This window comes from Embiotoca jacksoni, unplaced genomic scaffold, assembly GCF_022577435.1.
Source record: "Embiotoca jacksoni isolate LCO1_2020_lvr unplaced genomic scaffold, fEmbJac1.0.p SCAF_8, whole genome shotgun sequence".
Classification (NCBI taxonomy): Eukaryota; Metazoa; Chordata; class Actinopteri; family Embiotocidae; genus Embiotoca; species Embiotoca jacksoni.
The window spans coordinates 3,739,076-3,763,574 of NW_027185436.1; the positions used below are offsets into that span (position 1 = coordinate 3,739,076).

Here is a 24,499-nt window from a genome sequence, read left to right on the forward strand (position 1 = left end):
TGGTTATTCGCCTGACGGGCCTTTTTTCAGTTTGGGACTGTGACGCGAATGTCACTCAAAACATCTCCAGGGTCAAGGCTTTATTGCCGTAGATTTTCTAAAGCATTTTAAGGCTATTTATTGCTGATTACCAGAGTTTAACACACATTTTGATGTGCGCCCTCTGGTCATGTCCATGCAGGAATCTTAGATGAGCTGGACCAGTGCTCACAAAAACTTGTGTAACTCACCTCTCTAAAACGGTGCAAACAAAAACAGGACATGAACATGTACATTAACCCAACCCGGTATTGCGGCAAAGCATGTAATACACCTGCCACGCCACTAGAGGGTGGTGTGTCAGTGTCACAGTATTACTCTGCAAGTTGTCAAAAACGGTGTACTTTAGGAGGACAAAACCAAATGGAAAACCCATGGTGGTTAGTGTTACACACAAAAACGACATTGCTATAAACAAATCGATGTCCCCATCTCTCCAGCTTGAATCCTAGTTGGGAGTCTGAGACTTAGGCCACCCTGCCAAACTTCTTAGCAGTGTTTGGTCAAATGACCTCCAACGCATGACATTTGTCACATGACGTCCATCACGTGATCTGTCTCGATGACATGGGTCTTCTTCTAACACCAAGGCAACACCAGGTGTCACAAAAACACTGTCATCTAGTGGACCGGCAGGTGTATTACATATGCCTTGCTGAGTAATTGGGTTGATTCGTTCTGCAGTGAAGGAAGAATACATTGCAGCACTGTGGTACCACACTGCATCATAATTAAAAACTAGTAAGCATATTTTAGAGACCGCTGAGCTTCTCTAGAAGGAGAGGATCAGAATTTAGTGGTTTTTTCAGGTATGTTTACATCTGCTGTTGAGGAAATACGAGTTTTTTTTTTTTCTTTGGCCTCCCATATTTTCATACGCAGTCGGGGATTGAATGCAACCATCTATCCTCAGGCCCACCTCTCTAATCACGGGTTACTATTAACTGATAATTTAATGTGTTTCCCTGAAGGCTGAACTCTAAATGCCATCTGCAATAAATGTGGACTGTGCTATGTGTCCTAAATGCATTACTAATGAGAGCTCTGCTTGTGTGTCTGCTCTGGCTGAATCAGGGATAAACTGCATCCTGGTAGCACATGACTATCAAAAAGCCTGTGAGGTCATGATCTTGACCAGGAGATGACAAATATTAATAGATCTTAAATGGCTGATCTAGATTGGTGGCAGGCAAACATTTACAGTAAGCCAGTATCTGGTGTGAATTTTTACCATATTCAAAAACATCATCCTCCTTATGTGAAGTCCTTGACTTGTTGATCCCTGTTTTTGTTTTTTTCTGGCACATCAACTACATTTCCTCTCGTGCACCTGACCCATGGAAGAGGCTTCCCCCCCAATTATTCCACATTTTGAGAACATCTTTGCTCTTTTGTCATATTTACATGTTGATTTGTTTTTCTTTTATATTTTTTCTTAAAATCTGAATTTTCTTTGGCTTTGAAAACTGCATTATCTCCTCGGTGAAGATTTTATAGTTTTTTTTTTTATTATCTGAGTGATTTATATCAAGTTAAATTCCATTTGACATTTAATTTCATTTGTATCTCCCACTATTAAAGAAAATCGAATTTATGATGATAAATATGTTCCTCTCCAAACGTTTCTCTGGCTTTTCAAAATGAAGTGCACACACGTCTCATATACTCCAGGTGTCCCGTGTTTCCATGCAAACCAGTATTATCATGCCGTGTTTGACTGTCGGCCACCTGCTCATTTGACTGTGGTTCCTCATTGTTGGCGTATATTCTCAGAGCGACAGGTGAACGAGGCTGTATAATGAGTTCTATCACCCGTGATATCACTTTGATTGTCATTCTTATCTTCCATTCAGCACCCTTTTAAATAGTTAAACGTATTCATGCGTTTAATGAAAATATAATTTGAATCCAGAAGCATCTAAATCTTGTGGAAATCGCCGAGCTGGCGACTCACTGACGGACATGATGAAGATGAATTACTGGCACGTTGGTCACAAGAAATCGCGGATCATTAAATTCGTTATGTAACTCGGTGGGGAGCCCGTTGGGTTGGTCGAACAGCTGACGTGACATCGTGACGACGTGAGAATCTCTGAGAGGCACGGGGAGCGCTTATCTCCATCAGGGATGGAGGAAGAGTCGATAACCAGGAGAAAAGCTGATGCTTCCCTCAATGTGTCTGAGGACCCCGTGATGCGGCAGGGAGGCAGACGCTCTCCCTCCGCCTCCGTGCACCACCATTGAGACCGGGATGCGGTTTTCCGGCGGCATCGGTCGCTGACGGAGCCTGCTCTGACACCAGTTGGAGGAAAACATATTGGCTGCGCTCTCAGCTGGAGGTAATACTCGGGAGGCATGGCAGGCGCAAAGCTGACGCCCTCGCCCTCGGAGATCGACCCAGACGTGAAGACCGAGGTGCAGAAAACCCCGGAGCCCACCTGGGTCAATCCCGCCAGCCCTCTCCGGACCCTGGGCTCTTTTGGGAGCGATGCCGGCCAAAGGTAGCTGCCGCAGATCCGCACCAAAAGCGCATGTTTCTGAGCGCATGCAGCATCCGCGAGATAACATGATGCTGCGAGCGCATGGTACATGAAGCCGTCCTTGTAACTATCTGCAGGGAAAAGTTGCACCGTGATCATTATGCCATTACCATTAAAGCTGTCCACCCGTAAATTGAGAGTTCCCACGGAAATTTAAGGGAATGTGAGCGACATGATCGATACGCACCGGGTCCCGGGCTGTAGTTCAAACATTAAGGCAACCACGGTGACTCTTAATGAGTCCCTTTCGTGACTGAACGTAGAACGATTGCAAACACTATAGTGTCGTCAGTCATTTTTCTCAGCATCACTGGGATTCATTTAATGGCTGCAGTGTATGGTGATTACATAATTCAGTGGATGTTGCATTCCCCTTACAATTTTATGAATCCCGATGTTCTTACATAATGATATTTCTTTACTGCATTTAAGGTGGAGTTTAATTTGACAGAGGAACCAGATGTATAGATCCAATAAAAATGCAAACCATAGGAGATGATGACATACCTTCATGTTGAGATAAAAAAAAAAAAAAAGATGTGATATTTCAGCACTTGTCTGCACAACTCTATAAAATGTGCTTGCACTCCTCCATCGTCAGGACACGCTCCCTTGATTTGGTAGACAAATTAGATGTGGTTTGTGTGAAATGGGCTAAATCTGTAACAACTGAGGGACACAACGTGCTTTTTTTCTGTCCTCTGAGAGACAAAAGAACTTGAAAGCTGCAGAAATGCTGCCGTTACCGCTCGGATTGGCACTCTGCAGGTTTTATGAGCTCGGTTTGGCTGAAAACAGAGATTGTGCTTGTTTGGCAGCGTTTCAGACACCACTGCACAGCCAATCTGCTTGTGGTGCAGTATGTTCTGTCTCAATATTTTCGGCACATATTTATCTTCTCAATATTTACTTGAGGGCATTGACATTTTGGGATTTGTTTGATTCGATCTGCTGGGTAATTGTATCCTGAATCCTGGCGCATTTGCTGTTATTTATTTATTCAATATACAGCTTATGAGTCTCATACATTAGACCACACAAGCAACTACAGTGGCATGGGAAAATACTTCAACACATCCATTTCAAACAGGATGTTAGTGCTGTTGAAAATAGTATAAGATAAACTTATCTTGCATCATGGCTAAAGTCATGTGTGAAGCCTCTTTAAATATCCCTGCCTTCCCTCCTTCACTAGAAATATTACTTTCCAGTCTGTAATAGGGGCTCAGTGAGAAACCGTCATTATTCACCTCCTTAAATGTTCCTTATACCAGCTGAAGCCACAGTACCTCAGTCAGCCGAATACGTATGCCTCTGCAAAGCTGTCCCCTCTGGCAAATGTCCCAAGTTTAGCTGCTATATTTTGGATGCCAGGCCTGCAAGGATGGATGTCAAGGTTTGTTACAGACTTGGCAGGCCAATGACATGCACTGAGAAAGCAGGTGGATTGGCCTGAAAGAGGTTGTGGCAATACTTGGATCAGGGGTTGAGGCTTGAGTTGGCTCTAATTGGGGGCCATCTTTCTATTTGTTTTAACTTTGTTTTATAATTGCCTCCTTTGGTGAAGGAACAATTAGCCCAGTGTCTTCATAACAATAATTAAAAAATACTTAAGTAGCTTTGTAGTTTTCATCCTTTCAAGGATGGAAATTATTATGATGTGTACAGTAAAAAAGCTTGAAGTTTATAGGCTATGTGATAAGTTTGATGTTCAGATGACATAATAATCTTCTTTCTTTCAGCCAATATCAGCTGCCAACTATGATCTTATATAGATAGATGTGTGATTTATGGTGAGCATGATAAAAACAAACGCACGTCTTCTAATAACTGTAATAATGGGTTCACAATGATGATGAAGACGGGTTTAAAGGCTGACCTTTGTGAATGTGGCAGCTGGTCATCACTGATCAAAAACCAGAAAGTATACAGAGTGATTAAACAGTATTTATGGATGAAGCTGATATTAATGCAAGTGATGATAATGAAGCTCACACAGACAGTGGCGAGATGTAACTGCAATGGCATCATTTGAAAATGAGTAGTAATGACAGTGAATAATGAACGCACAGTGCTACAGTATGTGTGAGGATGACGCTGGGGGAGATGAAGGAACTTGTGTTCCTGTAGGTGGTTGCAGTGATAATTGAAGACCTGTTAGAGCGATTCAAATCTTAGTCTTGAGATTAGCCAGTGAGTCAGCTGACAGCTGGTCTGAACACTGAGAGAAGAGCACGTTAGCCGCCGCTCAGTTTAGAGAAACTGAACATTATTGACTGCGGCTATAATGCAATCCAGGACTGTTTATATGGTGATCTAATACACAATATCTGAAAGTGGCTACAGGGCTGTAAAACCTAATGCATCAGCTGGCCAGTTGCCCTTGGCAACCACATTTGGACCACTATCAACCATTTTGGTTAGACCGCCACTTTGAAAAAAGGGCTTATATCATAAGTGAGGAAGTGAATGTTTGCCTTCATCCTTCTGTCTCTGTCGTCTTTCAGAAATTACAAAATGTGTCCAGACTGGGGTCGTCCACTCACCGCCTCATTCTGTCCTCTGCCGACTGATAGGTTGCTTTCCGGGATCAGAGAGTTTTCAGAGAGGGTGTGAAATGTGATCAGCGTGGGATTTGTGTCCAGCTGGCTGGAGAAGGAGAGGATGTGGAGTGAGTGAGGGAATCAATATTCTGGGCCTTCTTATAACGAGAATTTATTTATTTCAGCTTTCTTTACAGCACTGAGGAATCCCTCTGTGTATATTGGATCCTCTATAGAGTATTGACATCTGAATACTGTCGGCAGTAAAGACACTTAATGAGACTTGGAGGAGCTTCAGGAACAGAGGGATTGACTATGTTTTAAACACGGGATGCTGTTAAATACTGATAAACAATCAGATTTATTGTATCTTCATCCAGGTTGGCCACCACATTGTCCTGTCTGTGAAAAATCTGTTTGAAAATTGGGCATTTGATTTGGCCCCTTTGCAATGAATCTGAATTTAGAGCCCAGTCTGAGTTATTAGATATTTGCTTGCTTAATTTATGAGGGCAGTCTACTGAATTACTCTGGATGGTTTGAGTCTTTTAGGCCAACAGTAGCACTTGATAAAAAGCAGGACATTAGATTGACTGATATGCAGCATTAACTTCACACCCATTTGTTTCAGCTGCACTGGGCAGAGCTTTCATACTGTATCTGTCCATCGAAAGTGCTTCTGCTTGACTTACTGTAGTTTCTGTTCTTCTTATCGTAAAGTCTTGCTCACTTTTGCAACTACTCCTCAATGCCAAGTAAACTTGATTAATGGCCTTCATTGCTGTCCAGAGTTTGATTGATGCTTTCAGAGATGGATGAATACATAATTTATTTATTTTTTAATCTGTTTTGCATTTCTCTCTTTAATTGAAAGCTAAATGGATTAGAAAAAGAAAAGATATGTGACAGAGGGGGGAGAGGGAGAGGGGGGTATAATACAAAAAGGCCCTGATATAAAATCAAGCTGTCATGGTACATGTTGCTTTAGCCAATGAGCCACTTGATCAGGCACAAGAAAAAAATTAGTGTAATTTTTTCAATAAAAATCTGAAAGAATGATTTCTCTTCAGATAAATGATCAAATCTGATCTATTTTCACAACAGAGTATCAGTTACTGCCAACTTAAATCTAAAAATGTTTAAGTACATCAGTACTGATGGTTGAACTGTAGTTCACAGTGTGATTGAGGCGGATGTTTGAGGCATGACCTGTGAAATATGCAGAACTGGAGTCCACTGAAACTTAATTTTTGTAAGTTGAGCTCACTCTGATCTTAAAAATACTTCAACTCAGTTTAGTTGAGAATTCTTTTGTGCTCGAATTTGTTCTAATAGGTCTTTCATGATCAGGAAATTTTAGTTGACGATTATTCGACATACAAATAATCACAATTAACCAATAAATGATTTGTTTATGTTCATTTTTGCCACTTTTATAGTTGAAGCCTAATCCTACTTAAATAATATAGACGCAACTTCGGAAGAAAAGGAGCCATTTATGTCATGTTTGGCTTTGGAACCAAATCCATGATGTTAATGTCAAAAGGTGCTGATAGATATACGTGGTAGGTTGAATATTAGTGGATAAGGAGACAAACGGCTGGTGGCGCTAATTGTCCTCTCATGTGCCTTTAAATCCCAGCAGAAGAAGGGGGTGCAACGTGCCAGTCAAACCTCAAACGATAGAAAATAACATACAAATACTTTTAGTTTTATTCAACCTGTAAACAGATGAATGGGGACAATTACAAAAAATGAATGCGGTGGTCTAAATATTGTGACAGGCCTAATCTTATTTCGGTTCACTTTTCTTCTCCTCCTGCACACCTCTTTTTCCCAGCTCATAAACTGTGATGCAGTGATTGTGTTCAAGTGGAGCAGTGTGTTGAGCACCTGAGACAGGAACTTAGATGCATTTAAGGGTGAACATTTAACTGAATATCCTGTTAGATTTTGAATCACAACGTTGAGGTTGAGTACAAGTTACAATAGATCTTCATTAATCTGCTCAGCTAAAGGAGAATTTATGTTAGTGTAAACATTTATTCCTTTAATAAATATCATAATAAATGTGGATGCAATAAAAGAAGCAGCTCACTGAAATGGACTGAAAACCTCCTGTCCTCTGCTTGTTTACAATTTCAACTCTGTTGTATTGTCTTTTATAGTTGAAGGTTGACTGCACTTTCTTTATACACCATGTTTTTATGCCCGGTTCTATCATTAGTATCTTCTCACAATAACAGAGCAATTTGTCTGAAAACGTGTTTGTTCTTGATTTTTTTTTTTTTTGGTGCATCAGTTTTGCAGCTGATTTCCTCTTCACATTCTTCTTATGTTCATTGCAGTTCTCTTACACTGTGATTATAAATGCTTGCTCTGCTAGAATATGTGTCCTCCTCCTGTTCATATAAATGATTATTTATAGCTCCATGCTTTCATGGAACAATTACACTCTCATTTGGATTTGAGCATCCAAGGTTTGATGAGGATTTTAATGTACTCCTTCGGGTAAATTATGTGTTGTCCATCATTATTTCTGTTTAAAAATGGAAAATGACATCCTTTAGTGGTTGACTTGGGAATTCAATGCTTGAAAATAATAACTGTCCTGGTTTCTAGGCATTTCCTTAAATAAAATCAACTTAACAAAATTGGTTCACACCAACTCATTAATAACCTACGCATTTAGATCACCAGCAAGAGGAGGACACAACATTACTATTAATATAGCATTAGTTCTGGGAATTGAGAAACAAATCCAGGTATGAAATGCAAAATGAACACAAAATAGCCAGTGAATGAAATACCTGACAAATAAAGGGAGATAACAGAATGAATGTAAAAATCCAATATGGCCACACCTCATTGATTTGCTCATCCCAGCATTGTCTTTAATGATCTAATACAAACAGAGATATAAAACGGGGCAGCTGCCACAGTATGAATGTTACGGTAAACCCCTTTGTTTTATTTTATGATGTATTATTGTATCACCCAGCCTACTTGCTCTAAACACTGATATTTCTCAGTTTATAATGTTGCAAATGATCAGTTATGGTTGAGATTATCTCAGTGTTTGAGAGCTACAACCGTTTTGGTTTGTGGTTTTTATTAGACTGTAGACTGTAGACTCCCAGAGGGAGCATTTGTTTCAGGGTTTTCACAGCATACATGGAAGCTGTAACACATTGTGAGATGTCCTGAATACGATGGTAATGGATGCTGTGGAGTAGCATGGGCAGCCACAGTCAAAAAGCAAAGTATTGTTTGAATCATGATCCATATTTTCTCATATTTTCAGTGTTGAAAATTACTTGTAGTCATTTGGTGGCATCTGTTTTCAAAAGTAATACTTCCTGTGAAGCAGAGGCCCTGTTGCTATGGTTGCCTGCACTTTATTGTACCTGCAGACTGATTTAGAATTGAGGTTTAGCTGTTGATCAGATCTACTGTATGTGTGAGGTGTTGTGTTACCAGCCGGTCAGAGATTCATACTTCCTGTCTATATTACAGTGATGGTGAAGACTAACAGGAAGTGTGGGGAGAGAGCAGGAGAATACCATGCAGGACAGATCGCACCGGGCACTCTGCTGCTAACGGCATTCTTAACCATTTGATATGCACCCTAACTGCTCGGTCATCGGATCGTCCCAGGATTGTTGTTCTTGTTGTATGTTACAGGAATGCTGATGTTAGATTTCCTTTTGAACCAGGTGTTAAGTTACTGTGCTGGAACTGACTAGTCATATTTTGAACTTGAGCTGGCTCCGTGACAAGTGAAGTGACATAATGAGAACCGGAGTGGCCGGATGAGGCTGGCACACTTCCTGATACCGGCAAAGAGATTGAAAACTACAAATCCCATTTGCCCTTGAAATAGCTGCAGAGTTAGTCCTTGAGGCAGAGCTCAGTGTGGCTGAAAGCATTCTTTGGATGCGCTGGTTATTTTGCACTTGTTGTCTTGTAGCTCAGCTCATCCTTGTGATTCCAGATCTCCTGCAAAGAGGTGAGAATCAGTTTGCTTCTTTATTGTGAATCCTATTGTTGTCCTAATTAGCATAAGGCATCAAGGACACAATGATACAAACTGCAGAATGTAAGAATGTCAGACTTTTTGGTTTATGATGAAAACAAAAGAGGAAGAAGCAGAGCCAGTGTTTTAAGTATCTGTCAAGCTAATGGTGGTAAAGCCTCTATCTGGCTTAGCCTCTACACTCCCTAAGCTCTCAGCAACCAGATAGCATCTTTATTACCCATAAAGTGCTGTCAAATAGGTATCAAATGGACATTGGGATCACATCGGTGGAGTTGATCCTCTGGTTGTTATGTACAGTATCCCTGACTTAAGCAGACTAAATTTGCTTTACTTCTGAACTAACTTTTAAATGTCAGTTGACACTTTATGAATCACACTTGTAATCTCTTTTTTTTTTTTTTTTTTTTAAGTAAGACCATTAAAATAGATGGAAAATAAGTGAAGCGTTGTTCTTAGTGCTTCAGTCTTTTGCATATCTTTTAGTGCACTATCGGGAAATTCAGTCAATTCTTTTGTATCTTTAACTCTCTTATATGTGCAAAATGAAGTGATAGTTATTATATATTGAAAGTAATCTGTCGCAGTTCAGTTCAGTTCATCTGATGTCACTTGGAGAAATAATTTGTGGTGAATGACAAACTTCAGGTTGTAATTGTTTTCCAGCACAGTGAGTGTTTTTGTTATTGTTTTTTTGTTTTTCAATGTTTTTGTTTTTCTATGAAAGAAAGTTGAATGAGCATCGTGAATATTCTATATTTGAAATTTACTGAAAGCCATTGGACTGCAGTGCAAATCCCCAGCTGAGGATTTCATAGGTATATGGGGAGTGCAATAATCGACTGGTCCTCTGATGTTGGAAATGCAAATGGTTCTTTATAAACTATTTAAAGATCTTAAAGGTCTTCACATGTATTCCTGCTACTTCCTGAGCGTAATGGACACTCCATTAGTCCATTTAGAGAGGCGTAAGTGGCAAACAGATGTTCAGTGTTTCATCTGAAACTTTTCAGCTTCACAGCCTGGACTGTCGAATAATGACTGAAGACTGATTCCTTAGAAAAACACAGCCACCATAATACTGAGATATGTAATCTGCAGTGTTAATGTGAGGGAGGAGGGGAAGGGAGGTGTAAGAAGTGTTGATACAAAAGCTCTGTTCTGTGATTCAGGCAGTAGATTATAATCAATCTATTACCTGAATGACAGCGTCTTTGTGGGAGTCTGACTCAGCCAAGAAGCTGTGGTACCTATATAGACACTGGGTTGAAATTAATGTGTGTGTAATAAAAAAAAATATATATATATATATATATTTGATTCCTTGTAAGAAAAAATATCCCTACACCATACATAAAATACCATAAATCTGTGGTTCAGCCTCATTAATTCGTTTTCGAAGAAAGTCAGAGACCATTCAGTGCACAGGTCGATTTATTTTGCATTCAATCAACCTGTATGTTTAACCTCGCCAATCAGAGCTGTCCATTTGTCAGTCATTGAAATCAATACGTGGGTATGTCTCTGTCTGTCGTTTCCCTCAGTGTTACACACTTCCCTTTTCTCCTTGGTCATCTCGATGAGACTGACCCTGAAGGTGTGTCCACTGACCCCCTGTGGTTTGCATTATGTGCTCCATTTGTTCTGAAGTTAGCTGAATCATTGGTTAATCAACTTAATGTAAAGTGTTTGTTTTGCACGTGCTTTATGAATTACCAGCTCTGAAATACATTTTCTCTGTCCTGTATAGCTCATATACAGCCAGCTTCCACTGTAAATATTTACTGTATATTTACTTGTGTGTGGAGTTTGAAGGTAACTCAATGAAACCTCGGTGGAGACATCTTGATAGCAGTCCTCAACTGTGCAGTCAGAAACAGACGCTCAGGAGTCGATGCGGCTTTCTGAGACAATCAAAATGAATTTAGTCAATGTTCTCCATATTCTGAGTACTTGTTATTGTTTTATTAAAACTACAAAAGGAATACCAACTACCTAATCAGATCCAGTTCTGGTCTTTCTCGCTGCACAAACTGTTTCAAGATTCTCCCTGAAGGTTACTAATTGGTTGCGTTCTGATCCAAGATGCAAGTGAATGCAAACAAATGCAGTGGCATCCTTTCCACCCTTTCCTTCCCCCTTCCTGCTCTCTCAACCTCACTCTCTCCTAACCTGTGCCTATCTGTGTCCATGTGTGCGGCATCCAGGTATCAGGAGGAGTACAGTATGGACTCAACTAATGCCCAGTAAGTCTCTGGCAGCATCATGCTTGCATGGCATGGATTGTGTCTGCACTAATTTCTGCGAGCACCAAAGCACATTCGTAGCACAGTTCATTTGGATTTTTCATACACCATATGTGGACATAATGCTATGACTGTGTGTTGATGGTTGTATTCCATCACGAGTTGAGAGATTGTTGTAGTAATGATGTAGAAAGCTCTTTGTTTCGGCTACCTTTTCACCGGTCTGCGTGGCAAACACATTTAGTTTATTATGTATTTTTATCACATTCGGCCATCCCACAGTAAGCGGTGAAAAGGCAGCTTTTGAGTGTTGTTTTTTTTTAGCAAAGTTCTCCAGGTGTATTATCTGTCTTTGGACTGAATGTGCACGATGGTCTTCACCCTTTCAGTATTGTCAATGTGAGATCTGGGCTTGAAATATTAATTGCGTGAGAGAATCCCAAGAGAAACTAAAGTCTGATTCTAATATTGGTGAAATGAGTGCTGAAAACACCAACATGTGAATTGTTTGTGCTGCCCTTACTGTATAATGTGCATGTTGTTGAGTCAATAATCATAACGTTTATGCCACAGTTTCTTCTTGTGTGATGATTGGATTGCAGATTTTTATTACGTTCATTTTTGGGAAATTGAGACTCTTCATTTAAACCTGAGTTGTAAAGATGTGGTTATAAAAACTGTGAACCATCAGTGTGTATATATAGATATATGTATTCCGAATTTATGGAATTAGTTCTTTAAGATCTTTTAAAATCTCATTCGAGTTTTTTTTTTTTTTTTTGTCCGCTTTTGACTGAAATGTGTTGCTCAGCTACGTAGCTAATGTGTAATATGGATGGGCATTTCAAGCAAAAATACTATTCCATATTCTTACTGCAGCCTGGAAGTAACATGTTTGTTTAATGGTGTTTGGCAAACAGCTTTTAGGTGGTAGTAAGATTTTACAACTATGCCTTAAAAATAAGGGCAATTAGACAAAAAGATAGTCACATATTTTTAACTATTTGAAAATCATGCCCCATCCCTAATTTGTAAGCGCAAAATGGTTGTGCTTGCCAAACATACACCTGATGTTCACTGCAGTGAACATCACTGGTCTCTTAGCTCTGAAGTAGCTGTGCCAATCACACTAGCACGTGACAAAGTTAAAGAGACTTTTACAGGAAATACATTACTGTCTGAATGGTGCAGAGCAGCACAACCTGAACACATAAGTCTTTCATTAGAGGCAGATGGTGTTTTTTAAAATTTTTTTATTGAACTTCTACAATCCTGGCAGAAAGAGATCATATAAATGTTGATGAATGTGTTCATATGACCACATCAATCTGAGCTATTTCAGTTTTATGATATTTCACACCATAACATAAAATGTAACGCAACAGCACCTGCATGCAACCCAGTGGAAGAAAAAAAAACATGCAACACTACTTTTGGAAAACAATGAAGCTGGAAAGGAGTCAGTGACACACGAGACTGATGAGCAGCTGTAATCCAACAACATAATACAGAGTCAAAACAGGTTAGCCTAATTAGTGTGGCATTAAATGGGGTGAGTTTGTAACTGCCTTTTGTTATTTGCACATAATGAAGGGAAACTCCAATTTATCAACATATTTACCTGCTGCCTGCAAGGACTATAAAGCAGCTGTGGAAAAATGTGAATCAATTTGATTATTTTATTGATCAATTCACACATTTCTGCTTCTAAAACAATGAACATATTGTTTTGTTTAAATATTGATTTAAGAACATACACTGGGTGGGGAGTGATTTATTATTATAATAATGTTTTATTTACATTTCCAGCATGACTCAGTCACTGCTGTATGTTTGCTCCAAATATTTACTTTTCTGCTGTTTCTGAAAATCACCAAGTGGCAGCATATTGACATTGCTCTAGAAACAGACGTTTACTTCCCAACATTGAGTTTAAGACACATTTCCACCAAAATAACAACAACTGACTTTGCACTGCCTCATTTGAATGAACCTCCCACTTGTTTGCAGTGTGCACTCTGTGCCTGGCAAAAAATAATGCCGCTGATGCACAAACCAAATTTTGAGGTCAAGAAATACCAAACTGTTGAAGGTGATTTGCAACAAAAATAGGATCATATAAGTTGTCCTCCCGGCTCGGGCATTAGGCTATCTGTGCCAAATTTCATCCAATTATCTTCATATTATCAAGAAGCTTCATTAATAACCAAAAATGTCAACCTGCTGGTGATGCTAGAGAAACTGTCGGGCGTAACCCAGACAGAAACGTAGGGTTCATCCTCTGAGCACCAGGAATGTACAGAATGAATCCATTGTGTAGATGCCTGTTGTTCGGTCAGTCCACCACTTTAGACAAATACCTCTCACATCTCAGACCGACTGAGCCATGTCACTACCATGAGTAAAAATATGGTGTAATCATCATGTTGGCTTTTTTTTACAGAAGCCTAAAAATCCTTATTAAGCATAGAGCCAATTCTGGAAGATCAGGCAGCAGCAGTCATGGTTGACTGTGACAAGCTGAGACACCTGTCAAGTAAGAAAACATCCCTCCCGAGCTTCTGATGTATCCTTAATGAAACATTAATCCTCAGAACTGCGACCAAGTCATGCATCACAAGAAGGGAAATCAACTGTCAAGATCCTCTTTCTTTTCTCTGAGGTGATAATCAGGTCATTTCTTCAGAGAAAAGTTTGCACCTTATGAAACTGCTGCTGCTTTTTATTTCTGCCAGTGTTCAGCATCTCGATAGCAGACGTCCTGCTGAGGTTTCACCGCTCAGCGGTGGTTGTCGCCTGGATGCAGCGTTTGCCAGGCCTGTGTTACTGTTTGATGGTGATCATTGGGGATGTGCTCAGGTATATTGTGTTGACATGTGAGTGTTCCCTTCATCCTGGTTATCCTCCGTATGTGATGACTCTGTTAGCAGAAACGCAGGCTGACAGGGCGTATTACATTATGCACAATGTGAATCCTGCACGGCACAAAAGAGCTCCTTCTTTATATCGCTCTTCATCACAACATGCTGTTAAAGAGAATAACAGCAGCTACGGGCAGGTGACCTTATTTTCCTGGCGCTTAAGCTTCTCTGTTGTCACCAAGAAACCGACACATCACCTGACATAACACTGAGGTACTTCCTGTTGTTGTCTAAACCATCTTATTACGCCACAGGAAATATGAGGTTTCGGTTTCAGCACATCAAATAAATAAGTACATGATTGCAAGTACATGACTGTATGCACCACTTTTGGCTTCAGCTCATCAGAGTCAAAAATCATTTTTGCATATTCTGCAGCAGCAAATTTATGAAGGCAGTGAAGTAACTCTTAGCAGGTGCTTGAATGGCCTTGATCCTCTCGAAATGGAGGAGATTGATACTGTGGAATCCCTGACTGGCAGCATTAGGTAGGTAGCAGGTGTTAATGACACTGAATTTACTGGAATGCAGTGAACAGAGTGGAATATACTGAACAAAAGTGAATGTATTCAAAGGTGAGGTAGATTTTTTTTTTTCTTCTATTTTATTCCTTCAGGCTTCATGTGACACTGCATGACCAACTTTTGACCTTTACCTGCTGAAATATTGTTATGAAATACACACAATATTAAACTGTAATTGTAGAGAATGCTCCGTCTGAAAGTGTGTGAAAGGAGAACACATTTTCTTCATAGTTTATAGAAAGGTCAGCTGAGCAGTTGTAGAGCATTTCAAAGCATTTCACAGTCTTCTGATTTCTGAAGGACAAGGACCAGCTCATGTTCATACTTTTTCAAAGTCTCTTTTTCTTGGACAAGCTTGTCTGTCGTGTTCATCTGCTTTGCTTTCCGTTTATAAATCTCTTGTAAAGCTTCAAAATGATCTGTAGCATCTTTCTGATTCTTTTTTTCCTATTTGATACATTGGTTTTTTTTTATTTTTAACATAAAGTTGATTCCGCCTTTGTCACAATATGCGTGTTTTCTGAGGCATACACAACTTACCCTTTTCTGGTTACAGCTTGTTAATAAATCATTCAAATTTAATGTACTTTCATTTGGTTATGAAACAATTTCACACTCAGGTGAGAATCCCTGTAATTATAATTTTCTCTACAAAACAGAAGAAAGTGAAAGTTGCTGTAATAGAAGTGGCATCGTGGTATGTTTTCTTTGTCAGACAGCAGGTTTAACTTCACTTTTGCCACTTTTTTTTTTTAACTCTGCAAAACCTTCTTCGACCTTTTTACTTCCCCTCAAAGATGTAATCATCCAATCTGACAGCAAAGTCTCTGTTGGCTCTACACTACTGACCTTAAGGCCTTCTGTAAAACCTCTTCTCACACATCGGATCCTTTCATAAAATATCATTTTTAGAACTCAAGTAGAACTCATGCATCATGTAGAGTTGGTCTGATTTATGTCTTCATTAAGAGCAGTGGACCAGCATCCTGCTAAAGCCTTTAAGTTTTTATTACTTTTTTTTCGGATGACCATTTTGTTACTGCATCTTTTAAAGTACAAGGAACATCTTCTTAATATAAATATGTATCACCCAGCTATTCGGCAATCTCCCTTCAGTTCTTCTGAAATATTTACTTCAGTCAGCATAAAGATGAACTGCTTTTGATACAGCGTACTGAACAACTAAGTGAGCAGCACTCTCTTGGGTCAGAACTCCTCGACAAACCTTGAATGACATATGTCAAGTGCTTTTAATCTTTCAAAAGCTTATTCAAGGCTGCACCACAATACATTCTGCTGCAGTGCACTTCCAGTAAGCTCATGTCTAAGAAGGAAATAATCTGGGTCCTTGTTCTAAGATCCTCTCCACACCTCGTGTGCTGTAGAGGATCAGAAATGACCCGTTCCTGCTCTTACATGTTGGCCTTGTCCCACCACCGGCCACTTAGCTGATTGGTTTCGCCTCCAGCTGATTATGACAAAAAATCTCCCTTGATGATGCTGGATTCAGTATGCGTTTGACAAGTTACTTTAACAGTTGGCGCAGCTCATATCTGGCCTGAAGCCCATTCCACTATTTTTGCACTGTAAAGAGGCTGCAGGACAAGCACCCTCCGTCGGGAAACGTTCAGATGCTGCTCAGAGGAACAGAAGCAGAGAATAAAAATGATGCCGCTGCTTTTTGAGTATTCACGTCCAAGTGTAATATTTTTAGAATCCTTGCGGCTTTTATAGTGCGCTCACTTCAGAGGGTGGCGCATGGGAAACTGTCTATTTTCAACTGTTTGCTTTGTCAGAAGGGCGACGGAGCGAAGCTGCGATCAGAGGATATGAAACTGTATTCAGGCTGTGAGGAGACCGTTGTCATGCTGTTCACAGGACAGGATGCAGTGTTATTCATCTGTGATGCTGATTCTGTGCCCCGCAGCCCCGGTCTTATCGAAAACGTTGACACAATGGGCTGTTTTACTCAAGCCATTGGTCAGAGATAACTGAGCTTATTAGCGTCACACTGGTTGCCGTGCCAACACTTGTGGTAATTTAGATACTGAAGCATGAGGACTTTAGGGGGATTCTGCTGCTGCCAAATCTTCCCGTGATCGCTCTCGCCCCAGGTGATGTCCCACTGCTGTAACACCCTGACAGATACTCCATATGCCACAAAGCATCTGGCAGCTGTTGGACAATATTTTTTGTTCAGCATCAGAACGATCGCAGGCCTTTGAACAGCTCGGTTTTCCCGATCTGATTGTCCTGAGGTCAACAAGCTGTTTGATGTTTACTTACAGAGTCTCCACGGCAGTTGTTTGTCACTCAGTGTTTTTTCAGCCAAGACTGTATAAATATCTAATCCTGTCAGTGACAATGGTCATGGTGTACTCTGTGTGTGTGTGTGTGCGTGTGTGTGTGTGTGCGCGTGTACGTGTGCGTGTGTACGTGTGCGTGTACGTGTGCGTGTGTGTGCTGAAAGCTTGATCTTAATTTCTTCCCACCAGATTTCATCTTTCTTCCACTTTCCGACACTTTGTCTCCTCACACCTTTGATGATGTTCATGAATTTGCTCACACATTTTAAAAGGCAGCTAGCTACGGTCTACTAAAGGCTCTACATACCATGTCGACTTGTTAGCTGAGGACCTGAGGTCATGTGATGCATCTATTGTAACTGGGTGCAACCATTCCTGCCTCGTGCACCGCTTATACCATCTTTAAGCTTTATACATGCTGTCAGGCTTCTTGAATTTGCAACCAACTCATGTTTATATTTGACAGTCTGACGTCCGTAGATTGGTGGTGATTTTTTTTTTGCAGACTACAGAGTTGCCAAAGAAAAGAGCGTAAGTACTTGAAAGTTATTCCTGCCGAGGTACTGTGGAAAAAGTGGTGTGTGCAGTTAGATAGATGATAAAAAGGTCAGTGCCCGGCAGATATTTTTATCATTGTCTATGTTGCTCTAGTGCTTGTTAATTATGTGGACATAAGTACATGTAATGAGAAGTGCAGAAAGGGCTCAACTTTGCCTAGCTGTGGTTCAGATGTTTGACAGTGACACATTTTCTTTTTATGGCTCCGTGCTCAACACTTGGGAAATTGAGATGAAACGACTAAACGCTGGTGGAGACCTAGTGTTTTGAGGTGCTCACGTCCTAATTGGGTCAACAGTATATGACGATAGAATCTATTTTAATATAGTCCCTCTAACTTTAAGACGTTGTAGTCAGACCTTAATCCAAAACACTTTCAGACATTTAAAAGAATGTGTTCAAATCTTCAAAGGATTAACAACTAAATAAAACCCCGTTTCCAAAAAAGATGGGACGCTGTGGTAAAATGTAAATTAAACCAAAAGCATTGGTTTGTAAATGATGTAAGCCTGTAGTTAATTGAAAATAGACCAACGACAACATATCAAATGTTAAAACTGAGAAATTTTATTGTTTTATGAGAAATATATGCTTATTTTGAATTTGATGGCGGCAACATGATTTGGGTTTATTTGATTTGAGAATTATTACATTCATTTTTAATTTACATTTTGCACAGTGCCCCAATTTTTTGGGGAAACAGGGTTATAGTGTATTATGATGACTTCATAATATGCTTTTAATTTGCACTATACATATTGGTCTCCTTAGATTAGCAGTATGAATGTACAGCCATTCTCATGGCTCTGAGGCTATCGGTACTGTTGAGTTAAATGCTGGCATCAACATATTAACGTGTTCACAATGACAATGTTGATACACAATTGTTAGCATGTGGGATGTTTATCAGCATCTTGGGTGCGTTATAGCACATTTGCTAATTAGCACAAAGCACAGCGGAAGTTGATGGTTAAAAACCAAAGTGCTGGACAAAGTTACATTTTATTTAATTATAACACCTGATTGTTGCCTAAGATGAGTGTGTACCAGACTGCAGTCCAATCATTTCAATAGTTATTGAGACATTACGGTTTTCGGCTTATATCATCTGTAAACCATGAAATGTGTGGACAACATTTTGTGCCAATCCATCTCAAAGATAACAGGAGATATTTCTATAAAAATATGTTTCTGTGTGTTCTTAGAAAGCACCGATCTTAAATAGTCAGATAATGTAAAATTAGAACATTGCAGACTCTTTTCAAGGGAGAGAAGGTAATATTTTCCAAAAAGCTGCCCGATTTTATACAAGAACATCTCAAAGGGAGTCTTAAATGTCCCAAAATCTAATGAGGAAGCTGCTAAGTATGCAAGACTGCCAACATCGCCATTCACTGAGCCATGCAGGACACAAAAATGACTTGTAGGAGGACACGGTTGAGCCAGTAAACACCATCAGACTGACCTCAACTCTTTAACCTCAGTGTCACAGATTTGTTTTAAACAAAATGTGGAGAGTACAGAGCCGTTATTACAGAAAAGAAAATATATTAGCAAATACTAACAGACTGCAATGCAGGTGTCTCATCTCACATTGAGAGAAACAAAGAAGCTCTAAGATATAATTGGGACTACGCGGTAAACACAAAGACATACATTGGACTCCTCTTTTCTTTTCTAAGTATCACAAAGCTGAGGCCAATCCACATAACAATATGAGAAGAACTGACTTCATTTTGGAGTCGCATTTCAGGTTTTTCTATGTGTTGTGTAACTGATTGTACACGCAGGCAAGCTGGTTAAACATGAAGCCTCTGTAGCCACCATTAGTGTGAGTTTTTTACTGCCGCTGAGGTGAGAGAACGGTCAATACGTGCGGCTGACATGGTTTTCGCTGTGTGTTTGGTCGGATGGAGTCATGGGGATTGTAGTTCATATACCCAGGAATGTGTTTGTGTGTGTGTGTGCAGCCTCGACTAATTCCTTGTGCTGGGAAATCATAACACACAGACACGTGAGTGAACATTTTCTGCCCTGGAAGCTGTCTCTATGGCAATAAAACGGGGAGTTGGAGAGAGGGGAATATGGCTAGAAGACATCTCACAGCTCATGTTCTTTCTTCCACCCACGCTCTTTATCTACACATACAGTATATGACTCCCTCAGGACTCGCTGCTGTAATTGCCCTGCTGCTTTCACCTCGCCTTTCTGCACTCTGCAGTCATCTTATCAGATAAGGTGGGAGGCTTTCAGGTTCTCTGCTGTGGCCGCAGGACCAATTATTACTTCCCCTTGATGCTCATTAGTGACAACAGGCTCTCTACTTTAAAGAGGTGGGCAATAGGCCTGCCTCATTACCTGCGTTCATCTAACCTACGCACATTTCTGTAACTACGTCATTATTTGTGCTTAAGTGATTGTTTGGTCAAGCTTATTAAAGTCCATTACGTCCGCTACAATCTATAACAGCTTCACAACTGTCAGAGTATGTGTGACCATTGAGAGACTTTAATTTGGAGAAGACTGTTGATTATTAATGGAAACATTTGTGTTAGTGCCTGTTATATACCAGGCTTTCCTCACATGTTCTCATTATGGAAGGAAAATAGTCCAGAGCCGAGGGAAACAGATTGTGTTACAAAATGGTACTAAATCCATATATGTGAACTATTAAGAACAAATTAAATAATTAAACTCTCTTTCTGCCTGTTTCATGAACTAATTGGTCAATTTGGATTAATGTAACGCAATTAAAAACTGCTCCCTTCCCCTAAACCATGTGCCATGTAATTATGTCATTACGTTATGCATCCCCATTAAGAGAGTGTTGGTGTATGACAAAATAGATTTACATTTATGTAGTAATCTCCATTATTGAACAAGGACCGATGCTTTGCATTAGAATTGCAGGTAATGTGTGTTTGTGGTTAATGTTGCTGTATTGTGAAGGGGAAGGTGGTGGCATTAATGAAAAGAGAGGCTTATACAGCTTTTCCTTATCTAAATTTGCACAAAGTACATTCTTTGTCGTAGTTGTTGTTTTTTTCCCCTTGGAAACCGTCATCGAAAATAATTATTTGTATTACTCACTGACATTTTTTTTTATCTTGCTAGGATGTGCCATTACAGGGAAAAACTACACGTTAACAGGATGAAAACTAAGACTGCGTATCAAACCTTGTACTAACCTTTGGTCTAGCAATGCATTGTATCTGAGTATCAGACTGTTTTGCAGAATTGAATTATTGTTTTCTTATTCATTGATGAGACATTTTCAGGATTGAATTTGGCCAATGACTGATTTTTTCAAGACAATATTGATTAAACATGGCAGCTTTTGGAATATAGGGGAAAATAGTACCACGTACAAATCTTGAACACTGACAGGGGCAGAATTGTGGCAAGGATCAAAACAGATAGAATATGAGCACTCACAGATCAGCAAACTTTATTTCAGCTGATGAATATCAACATTTGAAATATAGGCACAGCTTGATATTTCTTCAAACTAAGGTATTAAGTAAATATGAATTTGGTGTCAGTCCTAAAACAGAGATATTTTGTTGGCACTGTTGTCGGAGCTAGAAATCTTTACAATCGTAAATACACTGGTTTGTCTGACTCCTGATTATTTGGTGCCATCATGAGCTTTACACGGGTTGGTCAAATGCTTCTGTTGGTAATGTGCCATGAACATACGTGTAACTGTCTTTTCACAGGGGGCTCTGTATGCACATCCGTGTTCATGCATGGTCACGTGTACTTGTTTTGTCTGACATGTCTCTGTTCCCACAGGGTGCAGGTTGAGTTCTATGTGAATGAAAACACCTTCAAGGAGCGGCTGAAGCTTTTCTTCATCAAAAACCAAAGGTCAAGTAAGTACAGCTGACGGGGAGCATCACCCTCTCTCCTCTGTTCTCTTAATGAAAATGGTAAGAGGCTCGCTGCCGGATACGATCGGAGCTAAACGAACACATAAAGCAGAATATAGGAAACTTACCCATTCCCTGTCTCAGTTGGGGTTTTCATTATGACATGAGCTGGCTGACTGGAGCTTGCTGTGTTTTTGAGTGTGCACACTGTGGCACAGCATGGCCAGAAGAGTACGGCTCATTGGTTGAGGCAGGGCTGCAGTGTTTTTCTCATTAGGAGATAAGACACAGTACCTCAGAAAGACTCAGCGGTTTGGTGCATTGTGTCTGGAAGCCATTCGCTTGCATGTAGTTGTGAACATTTTCCGGGAACTCTCTGCTGTCCGGTAGAACATGTGATTAACATCCTCGACAACGGCTCTGCTGTCTTCCCCTCAGCTTGTCCTTGTCACTAAGCCACCACAGACTTTGACACAAAACACCAGAGTTTAATGAAAATGTCGCTCTTGGCTGCAGGCGTCTGTTGCTCTATTTGTTGTTTTGTTTGTCTGGTTTCAAATTATTTTAACATTGACGCAGAGGTCATCTGAAGAGGTCCTGTCACCGGCGATTAGCTGCAGACATCGACTTGAAATGGATAATACAACTAGCACCACCCGCTGGCTAACAAGTGTATCTGCAGCCAAGTTTCTGTTTATATGCATATTTGGTAATGTAGATTATGTGTGTCTGATTATCACTGTATTTCTGCACTTATTCAAACACAAAATTTAGATTCCCTAAACATTAATATGCCCCTTTGTTATTTCTGTGGAAGCCCACCAGTGTATTTTATTTCTTTGTTGTCCATCGACATCTTCTAAGCATGTAGACGTGCTGATGTTATTTTTGTGTTGTTCCCTGAGGCTTTGAAAGTTACGCGTCATGAAATCCGTTGTGACAGGGTGCTGTGACACTGCCAGAGCAGGACGGAGCTGCATTAGTTACGCTTCAGGACATTTCATAAACTTAAACAACTGACGTTGAAGCATTAGCAGCTTTCTAATAGGAGATGTGGCTGCATCTGTTGTCAGCAGCTGACTCTGTTTAAACTGAGACGAGTGTAAAAATCTGCTAAAAAATTAACACAGAGAATTAAAAGCTTTAAATGTTAGCCTGTGAATAAATACTCAAAATCGAAACCAAGCCTTTTTGAAGTGATGTTCACTCATGTTGAGCTCTAGTTTTTAAATCAATTCAAATGTTTGTTTGCGTTGCCCTACAGGCCTGAGAATCTGCTTGTTCAACTTCGCACTGAAGATCCTCACCTGCATCCTCTACATCGTGAGAGTTGGCCTGGATAACCCCAATAGCACCCAAAGGTGAGAGACACTCTCAGCCGTTGCCACCTCGCTCATTTATCGTCCCCTATTCCAGCTGTGTCCATAACTTCTGGATAATTGCTTGACCTTATGGCCCTTCGTGGTCATCTTCGTTATATTTTATGTTTTGGCAAAAGTTGGAGATGAAACGAAAGCGGGTCAAGTAAATGAAAGAGAGTGAAAGTCAAGACAAGACAAAGAAAATGTCCTTTACAGATAATTCAAACGGCTCCAACAGTGATATAAACAGGTGAGTCCTTAGAAACATGAGCCGCAGATCTGTTATGTCTGAGACAAACACAAAGCCGAACCTGTGAAGTTACCTGAACCCACGAAGCCAAGCTCAGATTATCTGAGCTCTCTTTGGGTTATCTGGCTTCACTGAGCCCAACATGAGCTGTTCTGGATAACCAGTGTCACAAAGCTGGTTATCACCAGACTCAACGAGCACGTTCAAAATAAATGTAAATCTTTGGCTTCACAGTCTTTTCTTACTGCTTTTAATATTATCTACCTCCTTCTGTTATTTTTAATCCAGCCAGAGGACTGGCTTTACGCCAGAAGATTCCTTCACAACATATTTTCCTTCTGGCGGGTGGGAACATCAAATGTGAAAGATATCAGGAGAGCACAGAGCAGTTATTTATAGGAAATATTTTTGATTTTTACTCTCAGAACTTTGAGTATGTGCAAGAGATTCTTCTGCTTGAAATATTTTCCTGAAAAGTTCAAATGTACCCTCAACATTAAAGCCATGCAGTACTCGTACAGTAAGACAAAATGAGCGAAGCTGAGTTGCTCCTTCTGTTCAATCATGTGGACTTTGTAGATTGCCTGTACTGTGCTTTGTGCCAGCTGCTTTTAGAGACACATTGTTATTAATGGCAACATACCAGCTGATGGAAATGTTTCCCAGCGGGCATGTTTCCACTCCCACTCTCACACACTTCTACGTTGTTGTTGTTTTGTCCCATGCCGCTGTTTTTTTAAATTTTTTTCTGCAGTGCAATATGTCGGAACACAAGTTGGACTAATGCAACAGAGTCGCCAGAAATCAACTGGTATGTTTCAGTCAAAATGGCATTTAATAGTAAAGTTTTTATGTGTTCAGGGTCTGTATTGCGATTATGAAGAGGTGCACTGAAGTGTGATGAAAACTTTTCTTATGGTTTTTGACAGGGAGCTGATTTTCTGGGTGAACAGACGGGTTCCTGTATGGGCGATACAGGTGAGAGTAATAACATTCCTCCTGACAGGGCACATAAATCAAACTGCCCTACACGAACTCAATCTCAATTCATAATTTAACCTGAAAACACCTGCAGCCATTTATTAGATATAAAGCTTTGCAGAGGACGGTAGTTCCTCAGTGGTGACTGAGAAGCCAGAAGAGATGAGTCTGCAGTTGCAGGGTCCATTTATCTCCCTCTCCCCTCTGCTCCAGGTGACAGTGGCCTTAATCAGTTTCTTGGAGACTATGCTTATCACATATCTCAGCTACAAGGTAAGGGACTGGTTCACGGTGCACGCTTTCTTCTCTTTAATCCATGCTG

The 24,499-nt window shown here is 40.2% G+C and overlaps 1 protein-coding gene across 21 annotated transcripts in view; it reads left to right on the plus strand.

The window, feature by feature from the left end:
• Window positions 1-24,499, plus strand: part of LOC138191714 (potassium channel subfamily T member 1-like) — a 70,366-nt gene that overhangs the window by 15,216 nt on the left and 30,651 nt on the right. For 15 of the 21 annotated variants that reach the window (XM_069138654.1, XM_069138655.1, XM_069138660.1 and 12 more), the window contains exons 4-9: window positions 11,366-11,404; window positions 21,509-21,588; window positions 22,850-22,946; window positions 23,951-24,007; window positions 24,126-24,174; window positions 24,391-24,450. In XM_069138654.1, the coding sequence (XP_068994755.1) occupies window positions 11,366-11,404; window positions 21,509-21,588; window positions 22,850-22,946; window positions 23,951-24,007; window positions 24,126-24,174; window positions 24,391-24,450 (382 nt within the window). Of the gene's footprint in view, window positions 1-1,877; window positions 2,541-11,365; window positions 11,405-21,508; window positions 21,589-22,849; window positions 22,947-23,950; window positions 24,008-24,125; window positions 24,175-24,390; window positions 24,451-24,499 lie in introns of those variants that run through there. The other 6 variants (XM_069138659.1, XM_069138675.1, XM_069138674.1 and 3 more) reach the window with 3 other exon arrangements.